Source organism: Chionomys nivalis, chromosome 11 (assembly GCF_950005125.1).
Source record: "Chionomys nivalis chromosome 11, mChiNiv1.1, whole genome shotgun sequence".
In the NCBI taxonomy this organism is placed as follows: domain Eukaryota; kingdom Metazoa; phylum Chordata; class Mammalia; order Rodentia; family Cricetidae; genus Chionomys; species Chionomys nivalis.
This window is the reverse complement of record NC_080096.1, coordinates 36400701-36422820: the sequence shown is the minus strand read 5'-3', so window position 1 is coordinate 36422820 and position 22120 is coordinate 36400701. Positions and strand designations below refer to the sequence as shown.

At 43.7% G+C, this 22120-nt stretch overlaps 1 protein-coding gene across 1 annotated transcript in view; it reads left to right on the top strand.

The window, feature by feature from the left end:
* Agbl4 (AGBL carboxypeptidase 4) overlaps positions 1-22120 on the top strand; it is a 1086156-nt gene that overhangs the window by 982094 nt on the left and 81942 nt on the right. Inside the window, exon 9 of the mRNA XM_057784997.1 lies at positions 8353-8464. Coding sequence (XP_057640980.1) covers positions 8353-8464 — 112 coding nt within the window. The remainder of the gene's footprint in view (positions 1-8352; positions 8465-22120) is intronic.

Genomic DNA, 22120 nt, shown 5'->3' with positions numbered 1-22120 from the left:
GCCCCTGAAGCCTGGGGTAGGAGAGGATTCCTTTTCCAGATCTGAGCCGCCCATTCTCCCAAAGCACTTTGATAAAAAGATCACTGCTAAGGAATGAAAGCCTTGCTTCAATTCAGGCAAAAAGCTAGAGTTCTGGTTTTGCTAGGAACCAGTGGACAGTGAGGACTATATATCTTGTACTCTGCACAAAGGTTTCTGTGCACGAGACTGGAACTCTATTTCCAGCTCAGGCTCTTACTAGAGTGTCATTATTTCTGTGTGTTACCCACCTAGAAGTGACTTCAGTTTATACCTTGCCAGCCTTGAAGGGAACACCTTTCACTAATCCATACACAGACACTTTCACATTGTTAGTATCTTATTTAAAACTCAGTTTCCCTATTTAAAAACAAGATGGTTGGGGAACAAAAAATAAAGAGGACATAATGTTGAAGGGGGAGGCAGGGGTGGACTAGGGAGAAGCTAGGAAGAGAAGTAGGGTGAAAATGAGCAAAATACGGTGTATGAAAACCACAAAGAATTTTTAAAAATACATTTAAAATAGGATTGTTAAGTGAGCATCATCCTCTAACCCAAGGGACAGTCTTTTAGGATCTTTCCTGAGTCCCAAGACTACTACAGAAGAGTCAAATGAAGCCTGAGAACTTAGACTTGGAGTTGCTGGGCTTGGTGTAAGTCCAACCCCTGTCACCTGTCAGCACGGACAAACCCCTTAGCCATCTAAGCATCTATTTATGAGTTTATCTGAGCATCAGTTGTGTGGAGACCCTGCTAGCACAGAGGGCTCATGGGAGAGAAGTACATCCAGTATCTCTTCTTCCCACTTTGGAGGGTGTTTTTAGCAAACACATGAATTTGTGCAGTTATGAACCTTCTTAGTGAAAGGCCTAGCACTCAAACCTTCATCGTTCTCATTTTGAAGGCCGTGTTTTTATCCATCTTCCTCTGTCTTCACCATTGTCTTAGTTCAGGTATCTAGGGCTGCATTGAAAACCCGTGACCAAAAAAAGCAAGTTGAAGAGGAAATGGTTTGTCAAACTTGCATTTCAATAGCACTGTTAATCATCAAAAGAAATCAGGACAGAAACTCAAACAGGGCAGGAACTTGAGGTAGAAGTGGCTTCAGAGGTCTTAGAGGAGGGGTGCTTACTGGCTTGCTTCCCATTGCTTGCTTAGCCTGCTTTCTTATAGAACCCTGGACCATCAGCCGAGGGCTGGTACCACCCACATGGTCTGGGCCCTCCCCCATTAATCACTAATTAAGAAAATGCCCCACAGGCTTGCCTACAGCCTGATCTTCTGGAGGCATTTTAAAAATGAGGTTCCCATCTCTCAAATGTCTTTATAATGTGTCAAGTTGACATACCCAACACAACCACTCTGATCACAATGTCTCCTGATATGGTGATCTATGAAGAGATGGGAGGAAAACGCTGTCATACCCTGGCGTGATGGTGAGTGAATAGGTTATGACTATTCTTATTTGGCATAAAGGACGCTGCATTTATCTGTAGCACAGCAGAGCACAGCCCACTTACTAAGCACTTTGCAGGGGCTGTTGATGACAGATTGTCTGGTATTCTGACACTGGCCAATCAATAGAGCGAGGAGGTGCCTTAGGCCAAGGGCAATTGAATCCCAACCTTTTGTGACATTAAATAAAGCAATATTTATTTTCGCTTTTGGTGCAAATATACTTAATCCAATCCAGCTCATTGGTAATGCTGAAAAAGTGCTGTGTTGAGGGGACAATTGCATGCACGCCCCATACATCTCTGCTTGTCAACGTCAAGGCTTCCAAGAGTATGCAGCCAGTATTCTGATACTGATCTGGAGCTGCTACACTGACTCTTTCACTGTCTTGGAGAAATGAAATGGCAATCATTCGGAGGGGAATTCAAATCATTGCTCTCACTCTGGCTGCCATCATTACAACAAGGAGGAGGTACTGTATCCGGCTTTCTCTTGGATCATCAATTAGCTCCCAAATAATGACATAGAATCTTACTATTAGTTATGAATGCTTGTTTCACTAGCTCTTATAACTTATTTTAACCTGTTTCTCTTCATCTACGCTTTGCCTCTGGGCCTTTTACCTTTCTTTCCATCCAAATATCCTACTTTCCTGCTTCTTGTGTCTCTCTGCTTGGCTGGAGGCTGCCTGCCTGCCTGGCCGTGGCATCTCCCCCTTTCTCCCTTGTTCTCCTCCCCCCTTCCTCTCACCTAGATTCCTCCTTAGATTTCTCCTCCTATTTAGTCTCTCTGCCCACCAGATCCCCCTTGCGTAGTTTCTTTTATTAGATTTTTATTTATCAGCTTTTTATTAGATCAATCAGGTGTCATAGGCAGGCAAAGCAACATGTCTTTACAACACTAAACAAATACAGCATAAGTAAATGTAACCCATCTTTACATACTTGAACAAATATTCTGCTACATAAGCAAATACAACACATCTATAAATAGCTAAAGTAATATTCCGCAAGAAGGCACAGTGCCCTTCCCAAGATGGAACTGTTTATTTGCTGCTTGCATAGCAATCCTAGATCACCATATCAGGAGATATTGTGATCAGGGTCGTTCTGACTATGTCAACTTGACATATTATAAAGTCATTTGAGAGAAGGGAACCTCATTTTTAAAATGCCTCCATAAGATTAGGCTGTTTCTGCCATTGGGCAATGAAGGAAGTGAGCAGGACAGGAAGAGAGATGAGAAGCATAGTGTCCCTTTCAGAGATCACATAGACAGTGGGACCTCGAAGCCTGGCTGTGGGTCATGGTTGCAGCAATAAGACATACTTTGAATCCAACCTCATATTGTAGTCATCAAGTGACCTTCTCAAGATCAAACCCTTCTTGAATTTTATTTCCTTGTTTATAAACAAGGATCAGTCCCTCCTTCCTTGATAACTGGGGGTATGTTCACTATTTAACAGATAGGTGTATTTTCAAACTATGGTCAATTTATCACTTCATAAGAAGGATCTGGACTGATAAATGTGTTGCTAGGTTATTTTCCAGGGTGCAAGTTTTCTCAAGTGTACTCATACAAACAAAGGCAACTGTGAAATACCTGGTGATAGAATCTATAGATTTATCACATGGTTCATCACTGACTGAAGCACTGTTATATTGCTCATAACTACATGTAAGTCATTTCCTAGACCTGTTTATAGACATTCAGAGCATTGGTTCGTGCACTTATGAATCTTTTCATTCATTCAATACATATATTGAAACTTCTTAACATTTAAATATAGTAGGTTATGTTGGATTGGGGAGTGAAGTCATCCAAGGACTTAGACATTGCCATGTTCTTATACAGCTCACAATTTGGAAGAAAAAACAAAGAGCTACTCAGCAGTGCTTCTAACTCAGCAGGAAGAAATGATGTAGCGTGTAGTCACTGACCTCCATATCTTTTCATTTCTATTTTGTTCCAGCGGTACCAGAAATAGCTTCTATATCAGAACATAGCTCTTAATTTTGAACCCATGAAGGAAGTTAATGTTAAAAACAAAGCAGAACAGAATACCAGAGAGACCCAGATTTTCATCCCATAACTCTAAATTGGCACTTGGAAGAATGAGGAGTTGAGAAGTCATCTTCTCCCTTGCCCTAACTTCGGGCACTGATTTCCTGGACCAGAAAAGAGTCTGCACCACCATCCCAGTTCTTATAGCCAGCTCGGATACAGCAGAACATACCAGGTGTCAGTTAGAAATGATGTACTTCCTAGCTTTGCACGGTCACACTTTCTACCTGCAATACTATCCTGTGCTCTGACTCACATTTTTGAGTCCTACGAAAGTCTTCAATCTTGAAAAATTCATACAACTAGTGTTAAGACAGTGCTAATCATCTGCAACTTAAAAAATTGTGTCAACCAGTAAGATGTCTCAGAGCATAAAGGTGCACTGACACCTAAAAACTTAAGTTCAACCCCCAGAACACATGTAAAAGTGGAGAGAGAAAACCAGCTCCACATTCATGCTCTAATACACGTACTTCACACACACACACACACACAAATAAATATAAATTCTAAAAAGAAATTTACATTTAAACAAGTAAATGAAAATAAAAGAACCAAATAATACCAACCTGATTCCAACAATAGAAATCATCTAATTTGAATAAACTTTCCTGGAAATAATTACTTTCTTCAATGTCTCAGTTATTGACACTTTAGAATCATGTGATAGAAGAGACATCCATGAGTGAAGTATAACATGCTTAGTTTACAAAGAACACAGAGCTCGGAGGGAGGAAGTGACTTGACAAAGGTAAGAGAGACAGTAGAGGTGGGTCTGGCACCCTGTTGCCTAGCCGGGTCTCGTGCATCTTTACCAAAATGTTTTACTCTGGAAACATGCAACTACTAGGAGACTGATTGTCACTCAAAGAATTCTCCAAAAGTCAGTTCAAGCAGCACCCATGCAGGTCCAACTCCCTGAAGAGGGCTACTGGGGCGGCTAGGGATCATATGCTCTGCCTTCTGAAGTACACTAGGATCCTTGAGGAACACTAGGATCTTGAAGTTGCCTATACTTTAACAGCATCTGTCAGGGAGTGTAACTGTCAAGATCTTCCAGCTCTAATGTTTCTCTTCCAGGTCTTTCTAATGATTTGTTTCTTGTTTTAATTTATGTGTATGTGTCTGTACACATGTATACCGCGTGTGTAGGTTTTCACTGACATCAGAAGAGGGTGGTAGAGTCCCTGAAGCTATCTCTCCAGCCCCTTTATTCAGTTTTGAATTTAACTTTTTAGAATCAGAGAGACATTCTGGAAGCAGCACAACTGAAAGAGAGAACCACGGGGCTCAGGACTGGGATTTCACTCTAGGCCCTGTAGAGTATTGGTGTGTGGCCTTAGTGGAGTAGCTGCCTTCTGTGACTCTTAGTACTATTTCTTGGGAAACAGAGCCCACATACATTGACTGTATTTACAAGAGGTATATAATGCAAGATTAGAAATATCTATTCAATAATAATAATTATTAATATTATTAATTATTATAATATATTATTTCCTCAGTGTTTACCACAATGCAGGCTCCTTGTCAGCTGCAAAAACACAAGCAATTTGTGATCTAATAGAATAGAGTCAACACTGTATCGTGTGATGTCATTCTGCTTGGAATGTGGCTGTAGGGGCAAAAGAAAAGCAGCTACCCCTGCATTTATAAGAAGTGTAAATCTCTCCCATACCCCTTGAAGGAGGTGACATTTAATTTTAGCTCATTTCAATGATGCTACAATTATCACCATGGCCACTGTCAACCCCAGCCATCATTTCTTCAAGTTCACTCTGTTCTGAGGGTTCTACTTGGGAATTTACACACAGTAGTTCATAGACACAATCCAGAAGGTCAAGGCTGTTATCCTCATTATACATGTGGTAAAAGAGTTGCTCAAAGAGATATTTGAAGAATAAATTTGACAAAGGTCATAACTGATAAGACAGCCAAAACGTAAACCCAGTTATGAGTCCTAGAGCTCCCAGTTTCCACTATAGAGGCTCATTGTTCCATGCAGATCCTGGGCCAGGGTAAGGGCTGATGTGAGAAATCACCGGGAGATAAACTAGGGGTCATGGGTTCCAGGTCACAGAGGTTCCTAGAGCAAGCTGACCACCTGGGTGTGACACTGTTGGCAACAGAGAACAGGCACATAACTCAACAGTACTAAACAGTAGTGGGTTACAGTTAAGTACTGTTACTAAGGTCATGTTCCTTTCCAAACTGTTAGGTGTTTAGTACGGGCTTGGTATACACAGGACTCGGGTGTATCTGCTTGGTGACTGGACACCAGGAAGTAGATAATATAAGATCTTCTTAGAGTTTTCACTAAATTACCCCAAGGGGTCAGATGGTTGGGGATACATTCAGGCAAAGTAGTAAGGACTTTATCCAACTGCTTAAGCAGAAAAAGTATGTATAGTGAAGGGTTTATAGCACCACATGGAAGCTGAAGTTGAGCTTGAAAATCAAAGAATTAACAGAATGCTCTGAAGGGTAATGTCTTTGTCTATTTTCTGTTGCTGTAACAGCACACCTAAGGCTGGGTGAACTACTAAGAATACACATCTCCTTGCCTCATGGCCCTGGGGAGGGAAAAGTCTGGGGAGACAACAGAAAACTGTTGTAGACGGATGTCCTCTAGTACAGTATGGCTAATCCCATTATGATAGAGCAGCTGTGACTACCCACACACAACTCTCCTGGGTCAGACCTGTTGATACCTCCAGAGAGAAGGGCGATTTTGATTTTCTACTTTCCACATTAAAGACTATTTGTTCTTAAGAGTGACTTTATGGTTAGTTAATAGGGAATAGTCCCTCATAGGACTGCTGTTAGGATTAATTCAGATAAAACGGTAATACTTGGTAAAGTACTGGGCTCTCAGGACATGAGTTGATATCACATTGTCCCTTGGTGATGAGGATGATGTCAATAGCTTTAGGGTTGTCTCTTTCTTGCTTCATGATCAGAGAGGTCAACATAAACACTTGGTTGATCTAAATACAGCAATGGGAGACAAAATATAATCAAAGTGCTTACCAGGTGTCCAATGCCTTTCCATTTCACCCCACCTCCCTCTACAAGTTCCCCATCAATGCCCCTTTACCACATGCGCTATGATCCCGTCAAAGCAAACGGCCCTCGATTCCCTCAGATACCAGATGGTTTTTACTGTCTTTTTTTTTGGCTTATGCATTTCCTTCTGTCCTCAACATTGATAAAACAATTCACTCCTTCAACAAAGTCCAACTCACGTGGCTTCTTCTTTTTGAGGTGTTTCTCCATGTGTCTCTCCCAGTGCGAACACGGCAAAGTTATATTCCCTCTGGGCTTATCTTAAAGGATAGAAAGACACCATTATTGTTTGTCTCCCTTTCCATCTCCTTCTCAATTATCTTAAAGGAGAGGAAGGTTTCCAATGGAGTCCTTTATTTTTCCAAGTAGAATGATAGGTGGGAATGTAAATTTTATAACCAGAGGGAGGGTAAAATTGTATGGATTATGTGAAATAAAAAGGGGGCATAGGTTGGAGCTGCTATGTTAAACTAAAGGGGCAGAAGACTAGGAAAGAAAAGAATGAACATGCCAGGGCAGAGATTAGTGGCAGAGATATGACTAACATCCCCCTGAACATGGATAAGAATCCACAAAGATAAATGTTTTATTCTCTAAGTATTGGGCCACAGGCACCTCTTGAACAAGAAAACAAGACATTCAGTTCTATGGGGAGTCTCATTCTGGGGCCAATACAATGGACTGGACAGTAACACAAAGCTTATTTGAAGTGTGAGCAAGCACAATGATTTTGGAAGTTTTTCTGTAACCCGGCTTATCTTGGAGAAGGTGTGTGCTGTATAAAAGACATGGGGGTACCTGGAGAAAGTGTCCCTACTCAAGTCCAAACAGAACTTTGAACAAATATGGAGGAACAAGAGAAGGGTGAGGTAGAGAACAAAAGTCATAATTCCACTTGCCCCAGTGGCATGACTAACGGAGGTATAGAGAAGGTGTCTGGATAGGCACCGTTTTCCAGGGGACACTGGAACAAGGATTGACATAAGCAGGCGAGTGAGTCACTCGGGTACCTAGAAAAGGAGTATCTGGGCAAAAGAAGAGCTTGGCACTGTCCTTTAGGAAGGAAATGCCTGCTATGTTGGAAGAACATGAAAGGGACAGTAGCTGCTACAAAACAAGTGAGAGGAATGGTGGAAGCAGTGGAAACCAAAAAGGCTAATGAAGTAGATGGCATGGGGCCTCATAGCCAGTTTTAAGTATCGGGGCTTTTATATTCAAGGCAACAGAGAGCCATGGCAGCAGAGGAGAATATGACTTTTATGTATTAAGATCACCTTGGCCATTGTGTGAAAGATTGGAGTGAAAGGAGACAAGGATGGAAATGAGAATACCACCAAGCTCAAGTGGCATCAGTAGAAGTGATGAAAAAATGTGTGTATGTTTTGGAGACAATAGGTTAGCAATAGGTATGCAACACAAAGGAATAACAGGGATACTCAGGGTTAGCAGTGGTTCTGGCCTGAGCGTGTCTCTCACCTGCACTCTGTGTTCTGACTGTGTCCATAGTATCAAAGTGGGATGGAGTCACAGGAGTAGTTTTGAACCTCTCTGTAATTCAGTGTCTTCTTCTCTCAGTTTGGTATCATAATAATAGTGATCTTAAAATATCGATAGCACTAGGATTAATAAATCCTGCTTAGAACTCCATCTAAATAACAATAAGTGACTTTCTCCCTTCTAATTGCATTGGGTATTTGGGAAGCTCTGCCCATCCCATCCATACTGACTCTCAGTTTGGACTTTGCCTAGATGCTCCCTGATGGGATTTGATCTGAATCGTCACTGGCTGGATCCCTCTCCATGGGCTCATCCCACCCTGCATGGAGTGAAGCAACTCATCATCAAGATGTACAACGACCCAGTGAGTAGCAGAGTGCGCTGGGCAACTACTAGCCGATGGCTGGACCTGAGAATGGAAAGTTGCATGGGGATGACCTCAGGCAGATTTAAATTGGGGTTACATGAGCAAAATCAGGAAGATATTAACCACACATGTGTCTGAATTTTATCGACCCAGTGTCTTCTCCCAGCCCTTTCTTTTCCACGCCTCTTATAAATATTGGCTCAGTTGTGGTAGGTATAATAGAAGGAAATACATTGCAGTACATTTGTCAGGGCTCCTTGATGATAAGCCAAAGAAACAACTTGATTTAGTATAAGAAAAGATGGAGAATCTCATGGGATAGCAGCAGTGTATAATATACTTGAAGAGTGTAGGTCGGCCTACTCCACATGTAAGGAACATGGATGCCATGTGTCCCATCTGGTGACTCGCACTTCTTCTACCTTGACTCGCTCTCATTTTCCAGCTCCAGAAAGACTGTAGCTGGCTTAGTTTGGAGGACATGTACATCTCTGGGCAATGGGGTGACCCAAGAAACAAGAGTGTGTAAAGATAGCACAGTCTTGGGGCCCATGTGGTTGCATTTGGAGCTCTGGCTGTGGAGAAGAGGGCCTAACACTCTGGAAGAAAGGAGGAAACCATACAGACAGATCTGCACTATGTTTGCTCGGAGGAGCAAGTTGGTGCAGCGGAGACGACGGGGATTTGTGGTGTAGAGAAGGAGACAGATGAAAGGCCGCCAGCAAGAGGGGATAGCAGACCTTCGTGCTTAGAAAGGACGGCGTGGGTGGGCAGTGGTGGGGCCACAGGAAGTAGAACTTTGCAGCAAGTTCCAGCTGCCTCGGGATGGAGTGTGTGGCCTAGGAGTTCCCCTTACTGGAAGCATTCAAGGTGAAGTGAAAGCGCACTGTCAAAAATGCTGCATAGAGGGAACTCAACTGTGTGAATGACATTCTAGTAAAATTACACACAAGTCCTTCCCAGCTGGGACGGTAGTAATTTTGATGGCCTCTTAAGTGCATATCAAGTGACAGATGGTGGTCACTAAGGCAGATTTCCACAGTTGGGGTGTTTCAGAGGTGCACCGGTGTGACCTGTTCTGCTTACTCTGCTGAAGGTGCCAATAACAATGGAACTAATTAGAGAGCAACAGAAAACTGTGCTGAAAGACAGATGCACGCATTAGAGCAAAGACCAGTGACCTTGATTTTGAAACTGTCATTTTATTTAAAAATTGGTTTGCAGTGTGTGTGTGTGTGTGTGTGCGCGCGCGCGCGTGCAACTGTGCGCATACATGTGCATGTGTGTGTGTGTATGTACATTTTCCACAGCATTCATATGGTGATCAGAGGACATGTGGTAGCCCATTCTCTCCTTCCACTATTTGGGTGTTAGCTAATCTAATTCAGGTCATCAGGCTTGGGAACAAGTGCCTTTATCCACTGAGCCATCTCACTGGCTCAGAAGCCACCATTTTCTTGACTATGGGTGTGAATTCTTCTTTCCTGGGTTCTTTAATGGACCACTTTGTGTCAGGGCTTTCATCACCACAGCTTTAGTATGTGACTTCCTTCTCCAGTTCATCAATCCTTGGCACAGTTGAAAGTCAACTGTGTGCATACAACCCATGTTTTACTCCAGGCTGTCCTGTCGCTGCACTTTTCAGAGAGTAGGGCTGTATCGTATTTTCTCAGGCAGCACCTGTAGTCTGCAGACTTCTCCCCCTGCCCCCGGCCTCCCTTGTCTTCCTAGTAGGGTGTCACACCTTCTCTTGCTGCTGCCTCCTTCTCAGGTAGAATAGCTGGACTGTTAATTTTCCTGATCTGGCTAATAAAAGACACTTGACAACTGCTTGTTGGACTGGATTGGGTTGAACATGACACACTCTATTGTGCCAAGTGCAATATTGTTGATAGATGCAAAATTGTCATTCATAGGAAGGATGGCATAATTAGGCATGAAAGACAAGATTCTCGGTCAGCATATGCAATGAAGTGAGATTGCTAAAGAAAGATGAATCCAAAGAATAGAGCTGGTGGGGGAGGAAGTGGATGGGAGAGGGGCTAGCTTAGTCAATGCTCTATTGCGGTGAAGAGGCACTATGACCAAGGAAATTCTTCTTTAAAAGGCATTTAATTAGTGTTCGTTTACAGTTTCAGAGATGTGGTCCATTTTCATCAAGGCATGATGCATGGTGACACACAGGCAGACTTGGTGCTACAGAAGTAGCTGAGACTTACATATTTGTATCTTTAGGCAACAGGAAGAAAGAGTCTCTGGGGCTGGCTTGTGCTTCTGTAACCTCAAAGTCTACCCCAGTAACAAACTTCCTCTAACAAGGCTACACCTCCTAATCCTTTCAAATAGTGTTACTCCCTAAGCATTTAAATATGTGAATTTGTGGGGGACATTCCCATTTAAACCACTACAGAGACCCAAGGAAAGCAACTCAATGGCCGAAGAGGAAGAGAGCTTGTCAGAGCCATCATCAATCAGAAGCTATCAACTTACTCACAAGTGACTAGATATTCATTTGCGTTTCAAAATGTAACTCAGGCAAAACTGAACTATGGAGATATTAGGGCAGTTCTGATGACACATATTGATGTATCCTTGGCTGTTCAGCTGTCAGTAAGCATGCTTGGCAGCTAAGACAACAGTATATGCTAATTTCTTCCCAGAAGTCCACAGCTTTCTGCCCCAAACCAAGGCTTTATAAAGAGTCAAACTGACTCCAACTAGGATCCCCAACTTCACACTTTCCTCCTCGTTTCCTTTATCCCCACAGCTTTTGATAGCACACATTTATTCTCTCAAAGCCTCCTTGAGTCTGAAATGTGGAAACAGCCTAGGTATTCTGTGCTCAGGGGCTCAGAAAGTGCCGAGCAGGGTATCCATTCAGGCTGTGAGGACATCTGCTCTTTGACTCTGTTCTTTTCTTCCGTCTTTCCACAAATATTTATACACCACATTTCGATGTTCTTGGCATTGTAGTTCAGATAGAGAGAAAACTCGAAAATTTGCAGTGTGGTAGGGAAATAGACATTAAACAAGTAACTGCTGGAAGAACGTATTTCAAACTTGTAGGAGTTCTTTAACACCAACAGCAAAGCACTAGCCAAGTGGAGGAGAAGCAGAATGGTACTAAGCCTTGGCCTTGCTGGGGCAGTTTCAGCTTGTACCTGTTGTTCTAGAGGGTACTCCTTAAAACATCCTGATTTAGAAGCCAGGTGGTAGTGGTGCAGGCCTTAATCCCAGCACTCAGGAGGCAGAGGCAGGCAGATCTCTGTGAGTTGGAGGCCAGCCTGGCCTATAAGAGCTAGTTCCAGGACAGATTCCAAAGCTACAGAGATACCCTGTTTTGAAAAAAACAAAACAAAACAAAAATCCTGATCTGAATGACAAATTATGCCTTCTGTCTTGTTAAAAGCCTAACAAAGGTACCTAGTACAGTAGTGGCGTGGCACCTTGTGCAGTCCTGACATGTGGCAGATTCAGATTCTCAGTTTGAACAAGATCGACAGGCATCTTTGCTTCCAGTTGCCAACATTGCAGAACTCAGAGTTATATGCCCTGATACCATGAAATGTATTTCTACTCCGTATACATACGTAAAGTTGCTTGGTTCCAAGCTGCTGAACTATATGAACTGTCAGAAAGCTCCTGTTTTCTTCTTTTCTCCTCTCCTCTCTCATACCCTTCCCTCTCCTTCTGCCCCCTCTTCCTTCCTTCCTTCCTTCCTTCCTTCCTTCCTTCCTTCCTTCCTTCCTTCCTTCCTTCCTTCCTTCCTTCCTTCCTTCCTTTTCTGGCACAGTCTTGCTATGTAGTTCAGGTTGGTCTCAAAGTTAAAATCCTCCCATCCCAACCTCCTGAGAGATGGGACCCATAGGTATATATATGTACTCTACCCAGCCAGACTTGGATCCAAGCTGCCCCGAGTCTGTTCCCCGTGAGTCTGTGCAGAGAACCAGCAGAACCACCTGAGATCCAAGTACCATTCCCACTCCACTGCTGTGTGGATGACTGTCCTTTGTCTGACATCCCTGCTGGGGCAGATGCCCCAGTGCAGCCCCCGGAGACAGCTGCACAGACTGTCATTCTGAGTACTTTTTATGGAGTGAGACAGAGGGGGTGAGAGCCTAGCCTGGGAGTCAACCCTGGGCTGATGTAGGAAAGACAACCAGGGAAATGAGATCTTCCTAGGTGGAAAATGCCAGTGCCTGCATCTACCTGGATTGGGAGGCAGACTCAGTAGACTGAACTGGGGATAGACAGAAGGACAAAAGGACAGCTGTAACATGATGTAGGGACCAATGTGGGCTTGATTTTCATGGGGTTTAAGCAGGTGAGTTTAAGCAGGACAAAGTTTGTGTTTTAGAAGAAAACACAAACTTTGAGGATGTTTTTTGAGGTGTCCAGCCTAGGGGTTGGAAGAATGACCTGTTAGCCTGCCGCTATTAGAAGGAGGGAAGATAGGAGGGATAGATAAGAGCTATTAAAGTGGAAAACATTAGGATTGCTGACTGTGGTCAATGGGAGAGGAAGGAGTTTGCAAGATGCTCATGGTTTGGCTTGGGCCGTGCACTGTAGATATGTTACCCTTCCTGAGAATTCCAGGGAAATTAACAGACATGAAAAGTAACAGGTGACACAGGACATTAGATGTGATCTGTTTTACGTTAAGTAGGAATGAAATGTGCAATCTGCACCTTAAGTCACTGGAAGGAATGATTCCATGTCCTTCTCAGTGGACAATGAGAGCCTACTGGCCTCGCGTTAGTGGTGGCATTTGTTTCAAAGGCTGCCTTCCTTGCCCCAGGCTCTCTAAACCCTTCACTCCAATGAGGACATTTGATATTAAATTATGCTCTTGAAAAAGGTATGTTTAACCCAGAGGACTGCACTGAGCTGAGACAAAGTGTTTATTGTTCCGCTTCCCTGATAGCTCCCTCTGCACAGGGTGACTCTTGTTTACCAGCTGTGATCGATTGTTCCCTGAGGGCAGAGTCTGGCTAATTTTTCAGAGTCCCTGGTGCTTAGCAGAGCTCTGACTGTGAGTGAGCAGGTGCTCGGCGTAAATGTTGAGCAAGTGACAGACTAAGCCTAGGTCCCCTGTTCCTTGGGGTTAGCTTTCTCTGAAGAAGAGGAACGCTGGTATGCAAACCCTTCTCTCCCAAAGTTACCCCTCTAGCAAGCACCATTACTGTGTCCTCTGACTGAGAAGCTGATCTGGTGACAGAGACCCTCTCCTGAGTTCACTTGCAAACTGCTGTGATCATCCCAACCCCCTGGGGACAGAAGCAGAGATGATGTCACCCAGCACCTTTTCCGGAATACATAGGGTGACTCACTCCAACCTTAGACTCTGTGCCTACTCCATCTTACATAACCACCACTGAGATTCATTGCCTCTGACCACCAAAGACTCTCCTTGCCTCCAGGTCCCTTGTCTCACTAGCCCCCAACTTGTCCCCACCAACTGATCTAACTTGTTCAGGGGCATCACGTAGGCATTCTGTTATCTTCAGTGGGGTGAAGACCAAAGGAACCAATTTAGGTCATTTCTTCCATTTGGGTTTTAAGTCTGTGAGCTTTGTCCCCTTTCATAGTAAGCAACACTGGAAATGACATCCCCGTTTGAGCAAGAGCTCACCCCCTCATCAGGGGAGTTTTACTTTATCATAGCACACACCAGAACATGAAAATGACCGTATCACACAATTAGCCACAGAGTCATAGCCACTCTCACAAAAAGCCTTCCTCTGATGTCTATACCTAATTATGACCTTAAGACCAGATGTAAGCTGGTCTGTAGGTGAACTTCCAATAACCATTCCCTGAAGTCCCGCTAACATTTACTATCTACCTGTAAGGTGCATTCTGAGTAGCATCTTTATTTAGCGAAGCTACATTTTAAAAAGGCATCATTTCCTCTAAAAACACAATACACATTTCTCAGTGTTGGCATAAGCAAGATCCCTGTGTAACCTCTGGGGTGAGTAGCAGGGGGAACCCCAGGCCAGAAAGGTCTAAGGCACTGGCCTTAGACCAAGGTTCTAAGAAATGTTATAAGAAACAAACCACAGTGCTTTAGAAACCTGGGGCAGAGGAACCTGCTCCAAGTGGGCCTGGAGGTGGCTAGTATCAAGTAAAGTTTGAGGAATTTACAGGTAGAATAGAGCTTTAAGAATAGGTAGTACTTCGTGGGGTGGCTGTGAATTGAGAGAGGAGAGAGATTACAGGAAAAGAAGAGCAGACCTTCCAGGAGAGCAGGACAATAGAATGCGGCTGGAAGACCTGGCTGTTGGAGCTAGCAGTAAGATTTTTTTTTATTTATTTTTTTTATTGAAAAAAAAATTTTCCCACTTCCTCCTCACCTCCCATTTCCCTCCCCCTCCTCCCGCTCTTCTCCCCCTCCCCCCACTCCTCTTCTCCTCCCTCTCCAGTCCCAAAAGCAGTCAGGGTTCCCTGCCCTGTGGAAAGTCCAAGGATATGATAGTGTACATAAGCGACCCCAAAAACTCCACCAAAGAACTCCTACAGCTGATAAACACCTTTAGTAATGTAGCAGTAAGATTTATCATGGGTTTCTGTACAAGGGCAAGTGAGGGGCAGTCTGAGGAAGCTCATGTGTGGGTTTGCACATCAAGCCAAAGGATTAAAATTGAAGCATCCATCAGACATTCTTTTAAATAGATTTTTATTTGAATTAAATATCGCAGCTGTTTTTTTTCTTTAAGTTAAAAAACAATGGAATAAAACACAACTTGTCAGGAATATTCCAGCATATGCTCCCTCTCAGTCCTGAGAAGTAGAGGCATCAAGGGAGAGCCAAAGAGCTAATGAAACAGGAGAGAAATCAGGGAGCAGTATTCCCAGCCATTCAGTTCCTCAGTTAAGGAACGATAGCATCTCATTCTAAAAGTTAAACTCAACTAGGCCTCCCTCCCTTGCTTCAGAACCCTTGAAAGACTCCTTATTACCTACCACATAAAGGCCAGCATCCCCTGACATGCTGTTCAAGGCCATGCCTGCTCTGTTCATTTTTCTGTGCCCCCAGGACTTATCACAGAACCTGATACTGCAGAGAATATGCCGTTGAATGATGAGTGAACCCATGAATAAAAATAGGTGTTTCAGAAAACTACTGAGGCTGCAGTATGCAGAGTGAATCAAAGGCACCCAGGCCAGGAAGGATGAAGACAGCCCCGTGTAGCACTGTTGCAATAGTGTGGGTGACACCCAGATCTGCTCTCGGGGAGCCAAGGAAGGTACCGATCACTCCAAGATCAGGCTGAGGGAGGGGAACAGGTTACCTTCAGCCCTCTCCTTTGTTCCAAAGCCACTTCAAACCTAAGGGCTGATTTTGTTCCCAGTGGTTTCTACACTCCAATGTGATTTTTCCTTTTCCTGGAAAAGAAAAGCCCCCTCAGCCACTGCTGGCGTTGCTATAACAACTTAGCTGCAGCTCTTTACACAGATCCATTTCCTTAAATCATTTAAGGAAAATTAACTGCCATAACAACGCGAGGAAGCTTTGAAAATAGAGCAACCCAGGGCCGGTTGGCTCCTCCCCCATCCTGCACCTCCTGGAGTCTTCCGGATAAGCTGTTCTCTTTCTGTCAAATAAATAAATAAATTATAACACATTCACTGACAAACAGAAAAGTTGGTGACATGGTCATATAGCAAACATGGAGCCATCACCCGCTCACCCCTACCCACGAAGTACACAAAAAATAGGTACAAATAACACAAAGAAACATGTGGGACAATGGATACATATTTGCAATATACATAAAATGAGAAACACATATTAAAAATATGCATAGTGAACAAAAACCAATGCCTAGGCCAGCGTAAAGATGTACATGATTACACAAAGGACCTGAATGCAAACAGAGTGTCAACCTCTGCTTCATCACTCAGAACAGAAAGACAAAGTCTGTGGTTCACATGAACTATTGCTAAGGCGAACAAGGGCTCTGGGTTAGCAGACAAGAAGGCCCTGAGATAGCACTTCCTCCTGAGACACCTGTGTGTTCACAGCTGCCAGACTGCTTACTGCCTGGTCGGAGAGGGGGACAAACCTTCCTTAGAGATTGGGGGTAATCCCATTCCGACCCCTACTTGTAGGCCAAGTAGAAGGACAGGAGTAGCCACATCATTTTGAATGCAAGGATTCTTTGCTCCTCATGGCAAATTGTATGCTTTTGCTGGAAAAGGCAACACCACGGCCACGGAAGACTATATCTTTGAGACATTTGAGCCTCAGTGGGTCCTCAGGATGTCTGGAAGCTGACCAGTGGATTTCCACACCTTTGTTACAGATCCGTGTCTATGATCATGTTACCCCAGTGTGTCTGCAGAGCAGCTAAAACCTGGTGGGGTTTTATTGTGTAGCTAAAATACTCTTTTGCTTAGAGATCTCAGGCACGTGACCCCTCAAATTCAGGCCTCTAGCTCCCTGTCTGTATACCATGGGGGTCAAAGGATGCTCTCCAAGGGATCATTCCAGATACACGGTCAATGTCGCTTTGGACTTATCCATTGACTACACTGCACAGTCCACTCACCGAGACACAGAATTACTGTAAGCCCCAGAAGTCGCAGCTGCCACCTGAGATGGACCACCTGATAAATATCTACAAAAGCCTTTAGCACAAGGCTCTATAGACTTAGCTTCCCAAGCTTCAGTGTGCCCATCTGCTAACAGGAAACAATGGCACCTAGCCTACCTGCCTCACCAGCAGTTCAAGACCCTGATGTTGATGAGAGAACATTTTCTAAGGAAGAGGGATAACTGTCTTGGGCCAAACCAGAAAGGAAAGTCCAGAATGTGGCCGCCTTCTAGAGATTTCATGAGGGGACAATTCGGTGTCCACAGTAGCCCCATAGGTCACACTTAGATATATTCGAGTATTTTCCCATTCCTTCCGGCATGGTCCAGGAAATCAGTAAATAACTGTGGAGGGAAAGTTCAATATGGTAATAAACTGGAAACAGATGAAATGTTGCTCAGGGAATCTGAAAACAGAGGAACGTGATTCATGAAAACTTTATAGTTTTTCCAACAGTTTGAGATAGTTTATGGAAGCTTAAGGAATTTGAAAGGAAACTATCATCTTTTTTAAAGGCAACTTCTCCCACCCATGATAAAATATGGGTCTATTATTTGTTTGTTTTTAAGAAAGTAGATTATAACTTTGGCTCTTTGACAGAAAGCATGGTGGAAAGATGACTCTCTTCCTTAGAATAACATTTGTGGGGCTAGTGGCCCTCTGTGACATCTTTCAGCCTGAATGGTCCAAGATAACTCTTATCAACCCAACTGACTGCATACATATTGCACAATTTCATGGGGAACAATGGAATTTCCCGGGGGTTCTGTTTTAGTCAGATCCATTTAACTCTCTGTACCTTGATTCCCAGGAAACAGAATATCTCTTGCCATCTCCTGTGCTTCCTATTAAGGCTATATATTATGCATGTAAACCTTTATTAGCAGCATACAGGAAATGGAGCCATTCTTTTATGCTCTTAGCTGTGTACTTTTCTCCCAGTCCCCATAGCTCTAGCTCCTGCATTCTACCATTAACTGTGATCTCTTTGAAGGCCTGGAATTTGCCTTAATCATTTCAAAGTCCCTAACAGTCAGTATAAAATACAAGTCATCAATGAATGTGGAGGGAGAGGTAAAAAAAAAGGCCAGCAGGAAAGAAGAAAGCTTCTCATTAAAACTTGGATTGTGCCAGGCATGTCTTTAATCCCAGCATTTGGGAGGAAGAGGAAGGAGGATCTCTGTGAGTTCGAGGCTAGCCTGGTCTACAGAGTGAGTTCCAGGACAGCCAGGGTTACACAGAGAAACCCTGTCTTGAAAATCCAAATAAAAAAAACAAATTTATAAAACCCAGATTGTGACATGAATGGGTTCTAAAGGATGAATAGGGAGTTAATATGGTAGCTCAATGGGTAAAAGCACTTGGCACAAGTATAAGGACCTGAATTCCAGTCTCCAGGAAAAACCTTGAACAGTTGCATGTGTCTATTGTTATAATGCTACTATGGCAAGATGGGAGGCAGAGACAGGAAGATGCCTGATAGCACCCAGGCCAACTATGCTGACAGAGTCAGCAGCAAACCAAGAGATCCTGTCTCAAAACAGGGTGGAATGTGAGGACCAATGCACACATTTAGCTTCAATGTGTGCACGTGTGCACTGTGGTGCTTGTGAGTCTGCACACATGCACGCGTGCTTACACAAGCACACACACAGAGAGAGAGAGAGAGAGAGAGAGAGAGAGAGAGAGAGCAGAGAGAGAGGGGGAGATTATTTTTTAAAAATTGATAGACCTTTTAATGAGTAATGACGAAGAAGAATCTTCTCTACAAGAAATCTGAAAAAATGACTCAGTGGTTAAGAGCACTGGCTGTTCTTCCAGAGAACCCAGGTTCAGTTCCCAGCACCCACCTGGTGGCTCACAACCATCTGTAACTTCAGTTTGATGGAATCCAACACCTTCTCCTTGCCTCTGCCTCACCAGGCACACACTTGCTTTGGAGATATAAATGCAAGCAAAGCATCCATACACATAAAATAAGTCTTTAAAAAAATCTTCTGGGCAAGAGACATTCTCAAACCCTCCAGAAGCCACCTCCAAACCCATCTTTCCACAGTTTCTCAATACCTAACTCACACACTAAGATCTTACATTTTGCTTTTCTATAAATATTACTAACTCTGATTTTTTACCTATTGGTTGTTGTAAGGTGAGCGGCGGGGCTGCGTCCCTGGCTGCCTGCACGGCTAGCTTTTTGCCCCGAAATAATTACATGGAAACTGTATTCTTTTAAACACTGCTTGGTCCATTAGTTCCAGCCTCTTATTGGCTAGCTCTTACATATTAATCTAACCCATTTCTAATATTCTGTGTAGTACCACGAGCTGGCTTACCAGGAAAGATCTTAACCTGCATCTGTCTGGAGTAGGAGAATCATGGCAACTCACTGACTTGGCTTCTTTCTCCCAGCATTCTGTTCTGTTTACTCCGTCTATCTAATTTTCTGTCCTATCAGGGCCAAGCAGTTTTCTTTATTAATTAACCAATGAAAGCAACAGATAAATGCAAGACCCACCTCCATCAATTGGTTATTCTACAAATATTGACAGAGGGTATTCCTTGAGCATAGTACCTCAATCTGATCTCCTCTGACCCAGGGACTCCATGCTCTCAGCCATGTTGAAAATCCCTCCAACACAAGTCTCGCCTTTTGGAGATGACAGGGTGGCCTGAAGAACTGCTGAGAAGCCTGTCTCTCCTGATGGGAGTTGAGTTCTCCTTGCTTAAAGGACACATCATGCTGTAGTTTAGAGACAGTTGGATATCTCCTCTAGAGTGTGAACCCTTGGGAGATACCAGTTGAGACTTTTAAATCTTCTTTCTATATCCTCTAGCACAGTTCTGCCCTCAGTGGACCCCACATGAAGACTTGAGAAAAGAAATCTTGACAAAATCTCCCTCATCCTGCCTGCCAGTTCCCAGCAAGACAGTGCCAAGACATCCCTTAAGAAACCACACAGTATTTCAAACATCTGTAGTTCCCTCTCTCTGTGCTGTGTGTTCATGGTCGTGTTTCTTCTCTCTTCTTTTTCTTGCTCCTGCTGATTTCTGTTATAAAGAACTCCTGAATATTTACACCAACAATACATCTTTATAAGGTATAGACTGGCTGTCAGGAGCCATGCCTCTCTTCCTCCTGAATATGGAGGGTTTTTTTTTTCTCACATACCTTTAATCCTAGTATGAGAGGCAAGGGCTGGCAGATCTCTGAGTTAGAGGTCAACTTGGACTAGAGAGCAAGTTCCAGGACAGCCAGGACTGTTGCACAGAGAAACCCTGTCTTGAAAAACAGACAAAAATGTTAGCTTTTTTTCCTCATATTTAAATCCTGGAAATTCCGGAGCATTTGAATCCAGCAGTGTAGAACCCTCTCTTGAATCCATGAATGCTGAAGCTGTTCCCTTCACCCTCTCTGTTAACACTATCCATTCTTTATACCGTGGCTTCTCAGTTACACCAACCTTTGGTCCCCATTCTCCCTGTATCGCAGCTACTGATAAGCTAAACCACTATGAGCTGGAAAGGGGAATCTGGACACAGTCTGGCACCTCAGTTTACCTCCATGTCAACTCTTCTCATTAACTTACCCCATCTGTTTTCACCCCTCCCACATCCTCTTCCTTCTGTGCCCTTGTCTCAGCATATGTGATCTGTGTATACAGCCCCACTAGGCATCAGGCTGAGGAGGCCTAGAACAGAATACAGGTTACATTGTAGGCTGCTTTGTATTTAACATGTGTGGAACTTTGTGGAGAGTTATTTTTGGTTGTTGCTGTTGGGAGGCTCTGGAGCACAGGATGAATTCATGCTATTACATCAAATAGCATATTGCATTTCAGGAACTGGCTTTAGCCATGGGAAATCAAGTGAGCCAGATGCCTAATTACCCCATTATTTACTGTGGTGGAGAGAGCCGAATTCTGATGCAAGGACCAGACTAATGACGTCTGCCAGCAAGAACCAAACAGTTTAACCTTTTACCAGGAAATTACCCCTATCCTCCTAAGGTACTAACGCCCATGCCCCCAGCTCCATACCAGTCCCAGATCTGATTGTAAGGAGGCTTATCAGCCTGAACACAGCCTGAACCTCTGGCTGATGAGTCTCCATACTCACCCCTTCCTCAAGTCATTGCGGGTTTCTGTTGTATTACTCATGACTGGTGAAGTTGTCCATAAAAGAGGGCATCCTTACACTCTTCAAAAGCAAAATGGCATTCATTCACCCATTCAGTAAACATTTCTGGAGCGTAAACACCGTCCACTGCAGCAGGAAGGCCAATGCCTGATGCCTCCCTTTCAAGATCTAGATGAGGGCAGTGGTCCTCAAGCTGCTTGCAGAAAAACTTCAAGGGACCTGAGGAGACCCCCTCACGGGACTCTTCCTTTCTAACAGAGCAGCTGAAGCATCTGGTTAAGGACTCAAGCTTAGGCCTGGATCTAAACCACAATTCAACAACCAAGGACTCAGGTATCCTGGACAGATCCCTTAAATGTTTTAAGCTGCCATGTCTTCATTTGTGTGTGTGTGTGTGTGGCGGGGGGTTGTGAGGATCAAATTAGCAGATTCCTGGGATTAGCTCAAAACACTGTGTTATGCACACATCCCCAAAAGCAGCCTAACTGCAAGAGCTGTGAATAAAGGAGTCTTTTGGCAACGAAATACACAAACTTGTGGTTCACAGAGCAAGTCAACCTATGATTATGCAGATGGTGGCATATTATGATGGACAAGGACTCTGAGTGCCAATGGGGACCAGACTTAGGGTCATACAAAGCTCTCTGGGGAACTGAGTCTAAAGAAATAGTTTAGTGTAAACAGGGATTTGTACAACAACACAGCAAGAGTTTGGAAGGATGAATAGGAGGTGTTTAGTCCACCTGGGAGGAGCATTACTGCAAAGCAAAGACACAACACACTGGTCGACAGTAACTGCAAGTTTTGCTCCTGGGCTGGAGGAAGCATGCCAGAAAGGGCAGGAGGAAAGGGTGGGTTGAAGAGAGAGACCTATCAATGACTAAGAGCCCGTGAGCTACCTCAGTGTGTTTGTACT